Genomic DNA, 13342 nt, shown 5'->3' with positions numbered 1-13342 from the left:
TATGCCGACCTATGAAAAATGTGTGTAAAACGTTGGCACACGTCGAATACGGTATGGGTAAGTTGTGTATATGTTAGGAGATTGCTGAAAAACGAGGAAGTACGCTGTCATATTCCGTGGTACGTCGAGTACGTCGTGAAATTTCAAGCATACTGAAAATTTTACGACGTACTCGACGTATGGCTCACAAGTTCCGCATACGCTGGCATAAGTTCTCTGCACGCTCCGCGCTCATTGTCAGACGTCGGACACACGTTACTTGTAAGTTACTCATAAGTCGAAACACGTCGAGATAATGTTTAGCATACCCGAAACTTAATTTTTAACCTATGAGTAGCGTGCTTTGAACCTATGTGTAACGTATCTCAAACGCACATTGTCGTATGTAGACAAATTTGATTGACGTCTTCCGGACGACCACAGAACTTACTGAGCGTGTTTCTAACTTACATCTACCGTATAATGGCGTATTGGCAGTGTTTAGGGGAATTGGTATAAACAAATGGGCTTCACAAGAGGAACCCGTCAGTGTTCCAAACTCCATGTTGAGTAGATGTCAATGTCAGTAGTAGTAGTAGTCGTAGTAGGTGAGTGTGATTGGGAGGGTGTGGGTGATGATGGATCCTCGTTGCGTCCACAAATAGGAGACTACTTTGCACCATTGTTCGATGTTCTTTTCGGCTAATTTTTTTTTTCTCATTCCCACGATGAACTATTTTTTACCTTCGCAAACTTTGTTGCGAAGGTTATGTTTTGATCGCTGTGTATTTATTTATTTATTTGTGAATATGTGTGTTTGTTTGTTTGTTTATTTGTTTGTTATTCGCATAACTCAAAGTATTGAACTGAATCGCAGCAAATTTGGTGGGATGATTGGTTATTATCCGTGGACCATTTGATTAGATTTTGGGAGCGATTGGGTCAAAGGTCAAGGTCAAGGTCATGAAAAGGTCAAAATCGTCTTTTTACCATAGCGCAGTCAATTTGTATCCAATTTGCATGCAACTAATGCCAAAATGTTCAGAATTCAATGCCCCATCTTGTGATATGTGACATGACACAATGACGTAATAACCCTTATTAGCGGTTGGGAGTCAAAGGTCGGGGGGTCACGACATTGCAAGATGTGCGGTTTTAGTCATAACACTGTCAATTCTTATCCGATTTGCATGAAACCAACACCAAAATGTTGACTGTTCTGTTCCCCACACTCTAATAACAATTACAAAATTAAGAGTACAAAGGTCAAGGTCAAGGTCATGAAAAGGTCAAAATCGTCTTTTTACCATAGCGCAGTGAATTTGTATCCAATTTGCATTGAACCAATGGAAAGGGAAGGGTGATCGCCAAGACTGCAACAACTACCGAGGGGTGACGCTGCTCTCAGTGCCGGGCAAGGTCTTTGCTCGGATAATTCTCGATAGGGTTCGCCACCATCTGCTTGAGCACCAGCGTCCAGAGCAGTCAGGCTTTACACCAAAGAGGTCAACGATTGACCGTATCCTTGCACTTCGTGTCCTCACCGAACGCAGACGAGAGCTTCGGCAGGGGCTGCTTGCAGTCTATGTTGATCTCTGTAAAGCGTTCGATTCAGTGAATCGGGATGTCCTCTGGAGGATTCTTGGTCTTCGTGGGGTGCCACCAAAACTGATCGATCTGATGTCTGAACTCTACTCTGGTACTGAAAGTGCTGTGAAGTGTGGTGGTACCATCTCTGACTTATTTCCAGTTGTTACTGGAGTTCGTCAGGGATGTGTACTTGCCCCCACACTTTTCAGCACTTGTATGGACTGGATTCTAGGGAGGATGTCGGAGAGATCAAGTTGCGGTGCGTCATTTGGGAATGTCAAGATCTCGGACCTTGACTTTGCAGATGATGCAGTCATCTTTGCGGAGACTTTAGACATCCTCTTGGGGGCCCTCGAGGTGCTGAATGAGGAGTCGGAGCCGTTGGGATTACGGGTTTCTTGGGTCAAAACTAAGATCCAGGCTTTCGGTGACATCTTGGATGCTGCTGTCCTGTCTGTGTCTGTTTGTGGAGAGATTCACTTACTTTGGCAGTGATATTCATGTCTCTGCTGGCTGCGAGTCAGAGGTCAATAGACGTCTGGGTCGGGCCTGGGGAGTCATGGATTCACTGGATCATGGGGTGTGGCGCTGCCGGTACCTGTGCGGGAGGACGAAAGTCCGAGTCTTCAGGTCCTTGGTACTTCCAGTCTTGCTCTATGGGTGCGAGACTTGGACTCTGACCAAGGATCTAAGACGGAGACTTAATTCCTTTGGTACCAGGTCTCTTCGGAGAATCCTTGGCTATCGCTGGTCGGATTTTGTGTCCAACGAGCGGTTGCTGAGAGAGACTCGGATGAGATTTGTTACCTGCATAGTCCGTGAGCGTCAGTTGCGGCTGTATGGACATGTGGCTCGTTTTCCTGACTCTGATCCTGCTCACCAGATTCTCTCAGCGAGGGAGTCTCATGAGTGGAGGAGGCCAGTGGGTCGACCACGTGCCTCATGGTTGCCTCATGGTTTATCCCCTCTCGTGTTCAGTTGTCTTACCCTTCCTCCCGCCCTTGGTTTACTGAAGCTTGTGGCGAGGCAGTTGTCCTGAAACAACTTGCCTTTGCCTCATGGAAAGCAAACCCAACTGAGGGCAATCTCAGTTCTTTCCACAAAGCTTGGAACAAGTGTGTAGCTACCCTCAGGAGAGCCAGAAAACAACATCTTTCTCATCTCAAGTCTGAACTCTCAAACCTCTCTCCCTCCTCAAAATCCTGGTGGCGTTTAATCAAATCTGTTTCTGGTGTATGTTCCCCCTCCATCCCCTCCCTTACCTCAAATGGCCGCACTGCTGATTCCACACGTGATAAAGCTGAATGTCTAAACTCGGTGTTTGCAGCTAAATCTTGTGTCCCAAACCCATCACTATCTCTACCCACTTTACCCAGTCGCACCCAACTGTCCCTGGACTCTGTATCCTTTTCTCCTGACAAGGTGGAGAGCTTGCTTTCAAACCTCGAGTCAGATTCTGCAACCGGTCCAGACGGCATCAGCCCACGTGTCCTCAAAGCCTGCTCTTCTGCTCTTGCTCACCCTCTCTCTGTTCTATTCACCCTCTCATTTTCCCAAGGTCATCTGCCATCTGCTTGGAAATCTGCTAACATCACTGCCCTGCATAAAAAAGGTGCAAAAACAGATCCCTGTAACTATAGACCAATCAGCCTTCTCCCAATCATCAGCAAGGTTATGGAATCCATCATCGCTTCAGACATGAAATCCTTCCTCTTCTCCAATGGCTTGATTTCCAATCATCAATTTGGTTTCAGACCAGGTCACTCTACCCTGGATATGCTGCTACTGCTCTCCCATCAATGGATGGAGGTCCTCAATGCCAGACAGGAAATCCGAGCCGTATCCCTGGACATATCACGTGCTTTTGACACAGTCTGGCACCCTGCCCTACTCACCAAACTCTCTTCCCATGGTATTCAAGGCCATCTCCACTCATGGCTCGCAGACTTCCTCTCCTGTCGCAGTCAACGTGTGGCCCTAAATGGAGTTCTTTCATCCCCTCTTCCTGTGCAGGCTGGAGTTCCTCAAGGTAGCGTTCTGGGCCCTGTTCTTTTTCTGGTTTTCATCAATGATCTCTCGGACTCTCTGGAAAATCCTCTATTTCTCTTTGCCGATGACTCCACCCTCTGCCGTACCATCTGTCTTCCCTCAGACCGGCAAGCAGCAGCTTCTTCGCTCACTGCAGATCTGGATAAAATCACAAACTGGTCCAACACGTGGAACATGTCTTTCAATCCACACAAATCTCACACTCTCACTATGTCTCTTCGAAAGGACCGTTTACAAAACCCCCCCATCCACTTTCTCAACAATCCTCTGGAAGAAGTCTTTTCTTTCAAGCTTCTGGGTCTCACTATCTGCCATGACCTTTCCTGGGAAAGTCACATTTCCAACCTTGCCTCAAAAGCCAGTCGCCGACTGGGAATCCTCCGTCGTGCAAAGTCCTTCCTCGGCCCTCTTGAGCTCCTGACCACTTACAAAGCTTTTGTCCGTAGCCTGATGGAGTACTGCTCTCCCCTCTGGGCTGGTGCTCCTGCCTCCCACCTTTCTCGACTTCACGCTGTCGAAACCAGGGCTTTTAAGATCATTGGCATCTCCCGCAATGAAGCTGAGTCTTTGGGCCTCTCACTCAATCACCGCAGGTTGGTCGGTGGTCTTTCTGTCTTCTACCGACTCCTCTCCAGCCTTGCCCCCCTGCTCTCTCTGTGATTTGTCCCAACCACATTTCCACAGGTCGCTCAAGGTCCGCCAACAACCCCCTTCTGGTAAAACTACCAAAATCACGAATCACTGCTCATCTTCACTCTTTCATTCCTCTTTTTCCCGCCTTTGGAATAAACTTCCTCACTCTATTCTTTCCCATTCTTCCCTCCAGGCTTTCAAAACAGCTGTTCACCACCACCTCTTATCTTCCCCCATCCAAATCCTCGATCTTTTCTACCCCCGATAATCCACCCAAGCCCACTTCCTTCAATTCTCCTGCTTTCCTTCCTGAAAGTCCCTTTAATGTCCATCTTCCCCTCGCCATGTTCCCCGTCCCATCCCCATCCTTCCCCATCCTTCCACAGTTCACCTGTGTCTGTTCCCCAATGTTTTGTCCCTTCCACTCCCGCCCCTCTTGTCTCATGCCTCCTTGCTGTGAGTTGTGTGTTAGCTCTCATACGAGCCTCGACCAAGGTATACAAAAAAAAACAAAAAAAAAAAAAAACAGGTTGACCATCATCTCAAGGAGATGGGGATGGGCCTGGCATCTGCCTGGGGGATGGCCAGACGGAGGCCCCTGGAGTACCGGCGGAAAGTGGACGCAGCGACGTGCTGTTCTGGCACATGCTCCCATACCTGACCTGACCTGACCTGAATGCCAAAATGTTGTGAATTCAATGCCCAATCTTGTGATATGCGATATGACACAATGACATCGTTACCTTTGTTAGCGGTTTGGGTCAAAGGTCAGGGGGTCAACGACCTTTATTATCATAACGCGGTCAATTCTTATACAATTTGCATGTAAGTAGATTCAAAATGTTTAGAATTCAATTCCCTATCCTGTGATGTGTAATATTTGATTTCTTATAATGTGACCAGTTGTCATCAGATTGACTTGACACCGACACCCAAAAAGGTCAGGGAGTTCATACAGAAATTGTACAATGTACGTGAATCAGTGTCAAACAGCAGGAAATTTAATGTTTTTAAGCCATCATAAGACATGAGATGGCAGATGTGGTATGGGATTAAATACCCTCACAATCAACGGTTTCTGGGGGGGGGGGGGCAAAATGTAGCGTTGGCGAAGGTATGCGCTCTACTGAGTGCCCGTTCTCGTTTTGTTTCTGTTTTTAAAAGTATTCAAAACGACTTGGACAAATGCATAATGTACTCGTAATGAACACAGAACGCTTCGATAACTTATAGATAAGTTATACCAATGATTGATTAGCGTGTTGTAGGCGTCCACAACCTATGCCCAACGATAGTCTAACATATGCATAGTGTGGCAGCGTATCGTCGACGATTACGTGAGGTTTTCTATTCATAGGCTGCAACTTCACTTTTAATAAATGGCTGTCACTCACCTATTGTTTTTGGATGCTGGTGCTTGGCAATTGAAATCGCTTCCACTGGACTATTGAAATTATTTAATAATGCTTGGTTATCCTTGGACCCACTCTGGCTAGCAACTCGTCGAACATCGCTGGGGGCATTCGCAGGAAGTTGATGAAGGATGCATGGTCCTCGTTCCGGAGTTCCACCATGAGCTGGTCATATATGCCGTAATGGCGTCGCCTCCCAATCCATGGTCTCACCCAGTTCCTTCTCCTCCGTTCACGTCTTCTTCTCCCGGCTCTATTGGCACGCATCTGGTGCAGTGTCAACTCGATGAGGTCATGTTGATGTTCGAGGACAGGAATGTATTGTCGTCTCAGCGTTGCCGTATCCTCCATCTCTCGGAATGACGTGGACATGTACTCACCACGGTCTAAAAAAAAAAAAAGACAGGTTCTTCCTGCGAAGCCCCTTTTTATATACAAATTCCCCTAATCGCTGCCAATACGCCATTATACGGTATCTGTAAGTTAGAAACGCGTTCGTTAAGTTCTGTTGTCCTGAAGACGTCAAATACGTCTACATACGTATTTGTGCGTAGGACATGCTTTACAAATAATTTCCAAGCACGTTACTCATAGGTTATAAATAAGTCATTACATTACCCTAAACATTACTTTGACGTGTTTCGACGTATGAGGAACTTTCAACTAACGTGTTGCGAAGTGTGAACAACGTTCGTGTAGCATGCTTACAAAACGTTACTCATAGGTTAGAAATAAGTTTCGGGTACGCTAAGCATTACCTCGACATGTATCAACGATCGCATAATGTGCCTACAACTTATGGCCAGCGTAGCGGAATGTGTGAGTCATATGCCGGCATACGTCGTAAAATTTCAAGCATGCAAAAATTTGAGGACAACCCAAAAGTACAACGTTTAAAGCCAGCGTACTACGACTTATGGCAGTGTTTTTCAGCGTGGTCTTAACGTATACAAAACGTACCCATAACGTATTCGACGTGTGCCAGCGTTTTAGAAATAATTTTCATAAATCGGCATACGCTGGCTAAATCGTCAAGGTGTGACAGCGGCTTTAGGAGGGGATAGTGTGACGGGTGGATGAACAGACAGACGGAGCCAATTACAATAGCCTCCTGTGTTTTTTTTTTTTTCCAAAAGTGCAGGGATAGTAATAATAAAGCTCTTCATCTTACTTGTGTAGTTCTTTTAAATATTCAGGTTGCATTCCTTGTTCAATTGTCTTGTAGTTTATTCTAGTTTAAGGACGTGCATTGAAACGACAAAAGTTAAATCCGAATCATCTTTCGAATGAGCTCAATGCTTTTCTCCATGAAAGAAAAAGTTCAGATGGAAAGCAAAGCTTCCAAGTGCCTTGTTCGCAAAGGTTTGGCTGTCGGTCTTGGGGAATAGGTATGAGACTTTGGCAAGGAACTTCCAGACAATGACATCATTGCTCTATACTTAAGGAATGTCTTAACTCCATAGCTCAAGACCCTTGGGGAGTTTTGAGGATTTCAGAAGTTTGGCTCACTTTTCGAAAACTCTGGAAACAGCTGGTTTCAAAAAGAAATATCCCTCATCACTTATTTTATTATTTGCAAACGATCCACGTCCACATCTATAGATGGCAATCGGCAAAGGACAGACTCTACTTTGGCACAGAGCCCAGGGTAAGAGCAAGAACACTGCGCTATCTGTCAGCTTATGAGGATTGAAGACAATTCTATCTTAACGATGTGGTCATAGCTGGGCCCCCAAACGTCTTGACGACAGTTTTTGCTTTTGTAATGTCACAGGAGTAGTCGCTGCGAAAGAAACCCAAAGAATTTTGATGAGCACAACCAACCCATTGTCTAATGCAGTATCAGCAGGAAATAAATCTTCCAAGTCATAATGCGATTTTTCAAGGATACATTCCCAGGATGACTGCTTCCAGGCATTTGATGGGCAGGGACTCGCGAATCATTTCACGTGCTGTTTCCATCAGGCTGAAACACAGCACAGTAAACCACACTGTTACTGCACATGTACAAACGATTAATGTAAGGAAAATGATTTCTCCGTCGTAACCGATACTGACGTCAAGACTTGCCATTGAAGATGGTCATACCAGCACAGGCACTTGTTACGAGTTCTCAGTCCCTTTGCTGTACAATCCATGCCTGATGTGAAAATAAACCGCAGCCAACTGTGAATTTGTAAATATCTACTGCTTTTTAATGGCCCCATTGTTCCCACCTTGTGGGGTTGGGCAAGGAGCGTTCGTTCTTGGCTCAAGTCTTTCACGAACCGGTTGCCTCTCCGAGATGTTCAACTGAAATTGGCAGGAATTGGTCATTTGTTCAGGATCTTGGCGATAACTCGCTTGCTCTTTGCGAAAGACAGTGGAGGATTTTTAACGTCTACCGACGACCGGTTCTGGCAGACAGGTCCTTCGGTTCAACGTCCTTCCGTTGGACGGTGCAAACATTGATGCCTCACCCTGTGTGTGAAATGCCGTGATGGCAGTTTATAGCTGGGTTCCAGATTCAAAACCAGACTGGACAACTCCGTACCACTAGGCTATCCTGCCAGCCTACTAATGCTTGTAAGGTAATAGGTACGAGACCTCTTGTAAAGGTGGCAAAGCTTCGAAAGCAATGGACCTTTTATTTTGGGAATATTATTTTCGGATTTGAAGGTATCATTCTGAACTTGCAGCCAAACTTCTTTTAGCATCTAACGACAGCCTGTGAGCAAATACACCAAGAATAAGGGGCCATGTACATTTTACTTACACGGAGTGGAGAAAACATTGAGGGATGAAACAGAAAAGAATGAGAAGAGGGGAAAGTAATTGAAAAGGAAAGAGGTCGGGAGGATGAGGAGAGCGGATTTACAGGAGGAAAGGGAGATTGTTGAAATGTTTTGAATTTAAAATTTGATGTACACAATACCTAATTTCCCCCAGTGTACCTACAGTAGAACCATTGGGGATAACCAGACTCAGTGGTGTAATGGTGAGAGCATCTGTTCCGAGTCTGGGAGGTCAGTGGTTCAAACCCTGTCTGAGTCATACCAAAGATTTAAAACATGATGCATACTCCTTCCTTACTTGATGTTCGGCACTTAAAAGGACAAGAGCGTGGACAAACAGCCATAGGTTGGCATCCATGGGGAGGAGGAAATTCCTCTTAAAGAAATGTCCTGCTGATTGTGGTGAGAAAGACGCTGCCATTGTCGTTAGGTTGCTGGTACCCAGAGTGCCCCAGGAAATGATGGAACTTCCCCCAAGCTCAGTGGCTGTGTTTGTCTTGTCTAATATTGCTGTGTTGTCTCATGTATTCGTCTGTATGTCCATATTTGTGGCAGCTCCACTATGAGGTTTTGATCCTATGTTTTTTTTTTTTTTTAATGGACATTAGTAGGACTGTGTTCGGTGGATTATTGTATGGATGGGTGGTTGTGTACAGTGTGGTGATTTTGGTGTCGATGAGAGGGTCTCAATAGAATGTGAATGTGCTGTCAATGTTTGTTCATTCTTCAACCGACAACCCATTTTATCCCCTTCCCCTCTGGAAACCCACTAACGAAACACCCGAGTGATGTCCCTGCACCTTCCCTGTTTTCCACTCCCACTTCTCTTACCCTCTCCTACTCTCCATTAAATAAAGTAATAAATTGAATTGATGTGGTGTTGATACATGATGGGCCGAAATGCTTACTCCTGTGTCCAAGTTCCTAGTATTTCTTTGATATCAGTTGATGGAAAGAATGTAGCAGGAACAGGTATTTAGAAAATTTCCAAATAATCCTGAAAAGATTCCTTTGTTATAATCTCTATCGCAGCAGGATTATTTAATTGTTATTCCAAGCCTCCCTCCCTCCCCCTCCCTCCCATTCATAGAGCAGGAAAATTGAAGAAAAGCATCACTGAACTCACAGCTATATGAGACTGTTTGTTGATAAATTGTCTGTGAATGTCGTGTGATTGTCCAAATGCCAACCATTGTGGTTGCAAAAGAGTTTTTTTTTTACAATATTTCTTCACAATGGAATTTCCTTTCTTATTTTAACAGAACATAAAGAGGGTGGGAGGGGTCAAGGACCTCAGTCACTTACCCTGTGACGGGCCTGTTCTTGCGTATCTCGAAGAACTGTGTCCCGGTATGGTTGTATCTACACAGTTGAGGACAACGAGTCGGGTTGGAAATATAAGTTTTAAACAAAAATATATTTTTGGTTGAGCTCATTCGACATCGTTGGCAAGATGTCACATTTCAGCTTTCAAGGCACAATAAACCAGATCTCATCATTTGAGATCGTGTCTCACCAGCGGGACAGCTGGACGGCGAAGAAAGCCATTTCAATTTGTTTCTTCCCTTCTTAAATCGTGAGGGGATTCCAATTGTTGAAAATGAAAATGATCTGACACTATTCTTTGAGTAATGTCCCATGGAGGTCCTAAGCCAATTCACCTTGTACCTGTGGTTTCTAATTTATTTTGTGACACCAAGAAGGGTCAATGAGCTTAATATCAAAATGGGTGACAACGAACACGTAACCAGTTGTTTCTGTATAACATGTCAGAATATTGCACCTCGTTTTTCTTGAACTTCGACCTCGATATCAAAATAAACTAAAACTAGCATTCAGTAGAGTTCATACCTCTACCAGGCGGAGCAGTTTACTGATAGGCCAGATCTGAAATCGGACCTGGACAAAAATCTTATCTCATCGGCTTGGTCTTGTCACCGACCCAACTCATTCACAAAGTTTTGTCATAATCCATCCATAACTTTTTGAGACATCTTGCTATATATCGTTTTTGGCTTTATCTCTCAATGGTGAATAATCGGTTTAGAAATTGTTTTAAATCCTCGGATCTGGATCCAGATCTTCACCAAAATCTAATCACTTCGTCCTTGTTACACACCCAACCTGTCCACCGTCAATAATCTTTTGAGATATCCTGCTCACACATGGGTGAAAACATCATCTCTATCCACCTTCGCTGGTGGAAGTAATAAATGAATGATATTAAATGCCCAAAGGATCTTGGTTATTGTTAAATGTACTGGTGATCAAAAGAATTATTTACAAATCATGGATCCCATGGTGATTTGACTTGAGATAAACATGACAGATTTCCTTGAGGGCATGCCATCCCGTTTACTGTTCATACATGTTACAGGATACTGTAGTTCCTTCATGTAGTTCTGAACCGCGAGCAGCCGATCAGGAATTGTCATAGAAGGTCGAAACGTCGGCACTGGTGGCGGCTCCGGCTACGGAAGGACCATACAAGGGGGGTGAAAAACAGACAAGTTTGTGAGGAGCACACAAGGTAGTGATCAGTCATAAACCCTGTTTGAGATGCATGTTGGATGAGGTGGAAGATCTGTGTGGTATGGGCCATGACTGCAGGTAGCTCGAATCCTGTGATGGTGGTCTTCAATTTCAATACCCTGTACAGGATGGACGAGAAGTACGCGCACTTCCTCTAAGATATCGTGCTTGGGTTCGAATCCCGACCCAGCTATAAACTGTTTCCCAGGCAGGGTGATTCACCAAAGTGTGGTGCCGTCCCTTGGGATGGACGTTAAACTGTCATCCCGTCTACTGGAATTAGTTGGTGGACGTTGAATATCTCACTATGTCCTTCATGAAGAGGAAGCAAGCTTTCGCCGGCACCCTGAACAAATTCAAATTCCTGCTGGGAATTCAATGGCAAACCACTCGGTATAACCATTGCCAATTACCTGCTTCTGCAGCACCGACATTCCGTAACATCAAAATCAGAAGTTGATGATCGAAGCGGTTCGAGGATCCCGAATGTTATTCCATAATGGGAACATTATTCTTTGTCACGATACCATGTGTCCGCATGGTTGATATCAATTCTCTTCAATCTCATTCTCTCTGGGTCTTCAAGACGGCTGTCCACCACCATCTCAGATCAGCCTCCAAAAGAACGATATTTTCTACCCCCATCAACCAACCTCTTTCCAAATCTCCATTTATTTCTTTTCCAGAGAGATGGCTTCTCCACTTGTGTATCCATATTGTCCACCCCATGTGTCCTTCCCTACCCCTCATCCCTTATTTGTCCAAGTCTCCCTCTTTTCTTCCTCAATTCTGCTGTTGGTGTCCCCCTCCTCCACCTCTCTTTTTTGCCGTTCCTTTTGTTCTGTTACCTCCTGATGTGCTCTTCATCCGAGCTCTTCCATGAGCCTCGACTTTGTGAACAAACAAACAAAAAGATTGCGATGATGTCTGTCTCGGGATGATGTTGAATCCTCATCCGCTTCCGCATCATTTCCCAGATGAACGAGTGGCGAAACGACCTGAAGGCCATGGGATTATCCACCCCGGCCCTCAGGAACAGCTGCTGCAGGATTGCTTCAGTAATTCAACCCTGGTGGCTCGGAGCCGACAGCTGCCCCATCGGGCTGGGAAAAATTCCCCTGACCCACCATACTCCCTCCCCACCCCCCCCCTGCACCTTACACATTCCCCTGATGAGAGAAGAGGGCTTGAGGGATTTGTGGCGGTGGGATCAGACCTTCCCAAGAGACAACACCACGAGCACATCATTCCTTCGGTTCGTGGATGGCGACCAATTGCGCCACCATCAGGGACCCGTGACACGCCGCAAACATCTGAGCACAAAGACGCGTGTTCACTGCTCTGCGGTTCAATAGTCTCCTCCAGACCCGTAAGCACACCTGTGAACGATGAGGATTGAAGGGAAGCAGAAATCGTAATTTGGCCCCAAAATGCGCCATGTTGTGTTTGTAATTCAGCGAATTGTCGCGTCAGAGGACCATAGGCTCGTGAGGGGCTCCCGCTGGATGCCTGAGATAATGGACATCAGGAGAAAGATCAGAAATATCGTTTACAACCACAACCACGATTACTGACATGCACCATGGGAATCCAAACCATCGAACAGTTTGCTTTTCAGAATAATAAGCTTGGAATGTAGGGGGGGGAGGGAGAGGGAGAGAGAGACACAGAGAGAGAAGGGGTTTTTTCCGAGTGTGAGTAGAAAAATGAAAAGGAAAGAAACCGTAATGAGGAGAACAAAGAAATTGATTCCGAAAAGAAACAAAAGGATTAAACATGACATCATAAAGGTGGGATTTCGTAAACAATAGGAAAGGAGCCCCAATTGTACCCGTCCTACAGCGATCGCTTAACCCAAGCCGGATGACCGCAGCACCTGGGGGAGTTGTCCCGTGTCGCGGATTCCCGAGAGCCCTGCGACCCCCGAGGGGTGCACGGCGAGCACGTGCGTCCACATACGCTCCCAGGTAGCCACGTCCAGTGGGAACCCCCCACGATTCACGTAAAAAAGCACTCCGCCGGGGGGTCCGGCACCTCCATCTCCGTCGCCCTCGGTCGGCCCAACGGCGCTTCCTCGCCGCCCGTCGCGCTCCCTTCTGTCCCACGTCCGGCCACGCTCCCTGCCCGTCCTCCCGGCCACACTCGCCGCCGAGCGAACCCGCCGGAGCCCCGCGACCCCAGCGTTCTCCGTAGCCGGAGGCATGTCCGCCGCTGCTCGTCTCCGACTCGCCGGAATCTCAACAGGAGCCGCGACGATGGACCCGACACTTCCTCGGAGCCACCGGAGACGAAGGCGGCAGCGGACCGCGCTTGCGGGTCGGCATGGCTCCGACTTAGCACCGTCTCCAGTTCGCTGCACACCCGTCTGATCAC

The 13342-nt window shown here is 46.3% G+C and overlaps 1 protein-coding gene across 1 annotated transcript in view; it reads right to left on the bottom strand.

The window, feature by feature from the left end:
- The window catches only part of LOC147014692 (tubulinyl-Tyr carboxypeptidase 2-like), a 19974-nt gene extending 6632 nt beyond the window's left edge, over positions 1–13342 (bottom strand). The window contains exons 1-4 of the mRNA XM_085850690.1: positions 12846–13342; positions 10820–10908; positions 9743–9799; positions 7555–7629 (exon numbers count right to left, since the gene is read on the bottom strand). Of these exons, the coding sequence (XP_085706816.1) occupies positions 7555–7629; positions 9743–9799; positions 10820–10908; positions 12846–13172 (548 nt within the window). The 5' untranslated portion in view covers positions 13173–13342. The remainder of the gene's footprint in view (positions 1–7554; positions 7630–9742; positions 9800–10819; positions 10909–12845) is intronic.

Source organism: Eptatretus burgeri, chromosome 13 (genome assembly GCF_056783735.1).
Source record: "Eptatretus burgeri isolate ZD-2024b chromosome 13, Ebu_testis_v1, whole genome shotgun sequence".
In the NCBI taxonomy this organism is placed as follows: Eukaryota; Metazoa; Chordata; class Myxini; order Myxiniformes; family Myxinidae; genus Eptatretus; species Eptatretus burgeri.
Note: the sequence above shows the minus strand (reverse complement) of the source record. Positions and strands in the feature narration are given on the sequence as shown.